The sequence below is a fragment of the Nannospalax galili genome, unplaced genomic scaffold (assembly GCF_000622305.1).
Source record: "Nannospalax galili isolate Female #2095 unplaced genomic scaffold, S.galili_v1.0 scaffold2124, whole genome shotgun sequence".
NCBI lineage: Eukaryota > Metazoa > Chordata > Mammalia > Rodentia > Spalacidae > Nannospalax > Nannospalax galili.
The window spans coordinates 475,563-479,007 of NW_008351698.1; the positions used below are offsets into that span (position 1 = coordinate 475,563).

General features: G+C 45.3%; 1 protein-coding gene across 2 annotated transcripts in view; it reads right to left on the bottom strand.

Moving 5' to 3' along the window:
• Window positions 1-2,006: 2,006 nt before the first annotated feature.
• Window positions 2,007-3,445, bottom strand: part of Stat2 (signal transducer and activator of transcription 2) — a 19,341-nt gene continuing 17,902 nt past the window's right edge. For both annotated transcript variants that reach the window (XM_008848737.3, XM_008848738.3), the window contains 2 exons: window positions 2,697-2,971; window positions 2,007-2,443 (listed from right to left, as the gene is read on the bottom strand). In XM_008848737.3, coding sequence (XP_008846959.1) covers window positions 2,301-2,443; window positions 2,697-2,971 — 418 coding nt within the window. In that variant the 3' untranslated portion in view covers window positions 2,007-2,300. The remainder of the gene's footprint in view (window positions 2,444-2,696; window positions 2,972-3,445) is intronic.

Genomic DNA, 3,445 nt, shown 5'->3' on the forward strand with positions numbered 1-3,445 from the left:
CACACACACACACACACACACACACACACACACACACACACACACACACACAAACCCACCCAACCACCCAACCAAGCCAGATATGGGGGAAATAGAGAAAGATCATTGTAAATGCAAATGCAAGACTTGGCCTGCACAAGTTCCAGGCCTTCAAGAGCTACATAAAAGGAGGCTGTGTTGGTTTAAAAAAAAAAAGAGGGTGGTGGTGGTGGAGTGCAGCTTAGAGTCAGATCTGGGTTTATTTTGGGCTTTTTTTTTTTTTTTCTGGGACATAAGTCTCATGTAGCTGAGGCTGTCCTGGAAATTGCTATGTAGCTGAACCTTGAATGCTTAATCTTGTCTCTACTTCCCAAATGCTGGGATTACAGGCATATGCTATCATGCCTGGCCAGATACAGGTTGTGTTCTGACTTTGCCACCAATAACTGAGTAATAATGGAATAGCTCTATAACTATTCCCTCCGTGCTCCAAGAATCTAAGTGGCAGAAATGGTTGTTCCAAGAAGATGTACTGAGGTGGGTAGGAGAGAGGCCACGATTGGGTGACTGAATCTTGCATGTTGATGTCCTTGCTGTCCCTAGGGAACTAGTCTTTGGGAAGAGAGGAATAAAAGAGTGTGGAGAAGACAAAACCTCCAGGTTGTTTTTACAAAAGTTTTATTATGATGTACAAAAGACTCCAAGACAACACTTCACTCTTGCTATATGGGGCAAAAGATGTTATAGCAGGGAACATTTACATGGAAATGGAACAAAGGGCCTCCAACATTTCAGACACAACGAACAGCTTACTTTTTGCCAGAGTTTTTAATTCCACCTGTTGTCAGAGGGACCGTTCCCTGTGGCCTTTGCTTTTAGCTCCTTAAGTTTCTTCTGCTGGACGTTGTGTATCTTCCTCAACCATCTTCTTGGCCTCCAGCTGCTTATGCCACCATCATGACCAGACATGGCACCTGCCACTCTTTCCCTGGGTTATTTATTAGCCCCTTTTGGAACAGGACTGTTCTTCGGACACGCCAGGCAGAAAACAGCCACATTTACCACTCCAGTTGAACCACAAGCACACTTTGGAGCAGTGGCAGTTGCCCCTGGGGATCCCTGGGAATAGCTAAGGTATGAGGAGGTTCAGAGGTCTATGAAAAACCTTCAAGGTTCAGAGTTCCAGGAACTTGGTCTTTGTCCAGGTCATACCCAAGGAAGAGAAGCTTTCTTTTCATGTTAACAATGTATTATACAAAAGATGAAATTATAGCTTAGTAATAAAACAGCTATGACCTATCAGGAATTCTCCATCTCTGCATCTGTCTTTTTGTTTGTTTTGTTTCTTGTTTTTTTAAAAAATATTTTATTTATTTATTTTATTATTATTATTATTTTGTCTTTCTGAAGCAGGGTCTCCTTGTAGCCCCAGCTGTCCTGGAACTCACTATGTAGACCAGGCTGGCCTTGAACTCACAGAGATCTGCCTGCCTCTGCCTCCCAAGTGCTGGGACTAGGTGTGCACCATCATGCCTGGCTTATTTATTTATTTTAAAATATTTTATTATTTTTATTTTATGTGTATGCGTGTATTTCCTGCATGTATGGAAGTGCACCTGTGTTGTGCAATGCCCTCGGAGGTCAGAAAAGGGCGTTGGATCCCCTAGAACTGGAGTTATGGACAGTAGTTAGCTGCCATTTGAGTGCTGGGATCTGAACCCGGGTCTTCTGCAAGAACATTCAGTGTTCTTAACTGCTGAGCCATCTCTCCAGCCCCCTTTTGTTTTTATTATTTTTATTACATGTGTATGAATGTATTGCCTGCATGTATGTAAGTGCACCTGTGTCATGCAATGCCTGTGGAGGTCGGAAGAGGGCATCAGATCCCCTGGAGCTGGAGTTATGGACAGTTGTTAGTTGCTATGTGGGAATCAAACCTGTGTCCTCTGTAAGAAAAGCCAGTGCTCTTAACTGCTGAGCTATCTCTCCAGCTCGTTTCTTGTTTTTTGGTTTTTTTTTTAAAGACAGGGTCTTCCTGTAGCCCCAGCTGTTCTGGAACTCACTATGTACACCAGGCTGGCCTTGATCTCATGGAGATCTGCCTGCCTCTGCCTCCTGAGTGCTGTAACTAAAGGCATGTGCCACCATCTGTTCTGATTCTTTGGTGCCCCTTCAATACCATGTTAAACTTTTACCTCTCATTCCAAAGTTTATGGTTAACTCAGCTTAGAATGCCTGATTTTCCATCCTTGGAAGGCACTAACCTGATATTGATGGTAGGAGAGGCAAAAGATACAGAAATAACAGAGGAGATATAATTCCTAGTCATCAGAAGGAATCAATGGTCCATCCACATCAAAATGGCTACGACAGGAAATGTAAGCCTCATCCATGATGCTCTGGCCAGCCAACAGTGGGTCACCATGGGGCATGATATCTTCAATCTTTATGTTGTTTCTGAAGACTAGACAATGCAGAGACAAAAGTCAGACCCTGATCCAAGTTACAAGTGCCTAACCCAGAAGGGAAGTGAGGGAGCATGGCAGGAAGGCATGCACAGGCCTGCAGAGGCTCTTGGAAATGGAGGAACAGGGTAGGTCAGGGAAGGGGATAAAAGGGATAACCAGGAAATGAATGAGGAGCTTGGAGCTTGAGTGAGAAAAGAGAGGTAGTATAAGGGTATCTGCCCCCTTCCCTAGCCCAGCCTTATCACTTACTTTCCATTTCCATGGTGTTCAACTGCTGCAGATCATGGGGCAAATCTGGCTCTTGCAATGGCTGCAGTGCAGGTCTCAGGTCTGGCCCCAGCATTCTTTGTGGGGCCATGCATAGTGAGGGCTCTAGATTCAGATCCAGTCCTGCTTTCAGCAGTGACTCTAACTCCAGGTCTTGTCCTAACTCTGTCACTGACACCAACCCTGGATCCAGCTCTAAAGACTCCAGTTCTGGCTCCAGTTTAAGCTCTGGTGGTTGCTGCAGCTCATCCACCTGTCTAGGTATACCAAGACAGACAACAGGGCAGGACTCAGTGAGCAAGGTGGGGTGAGGATAGAACAGCAAACCAGAGGCCATGTCTCTAGTCTAAGAAGGCAGTAGGGTTCCTCCACCTCCTGAAGGCTGTAATTACACCTAGCCTTGGAATCAGGCTTGTTAAGGGTTTGGATCCCAGCCAAGCGTGGTGGCGCACGCCTTTAATCCCAGCACTCGGGAAGCAGAGGAAGGATGATCTCTGTGAGTTCAAGGCCAGCCAGGTCTACATAGTGAGTTCCAGGACAGCTGGAGCTACAGGGAGACCCTGTCTCAAAAAAGACAAAAAAAAAAAAAAAGTTTGGATCCCAGTACTTGGGAGGCAGAGGCATGGATCTCTGTGAGATCAAGGCCAGCTTGGTTTACATAGCAAGTTCTAGGCCAGCTGGGGCTATATGGAGACCCTGTCTCAAAAAAAAAAAAAAAAAAAAAACCCACA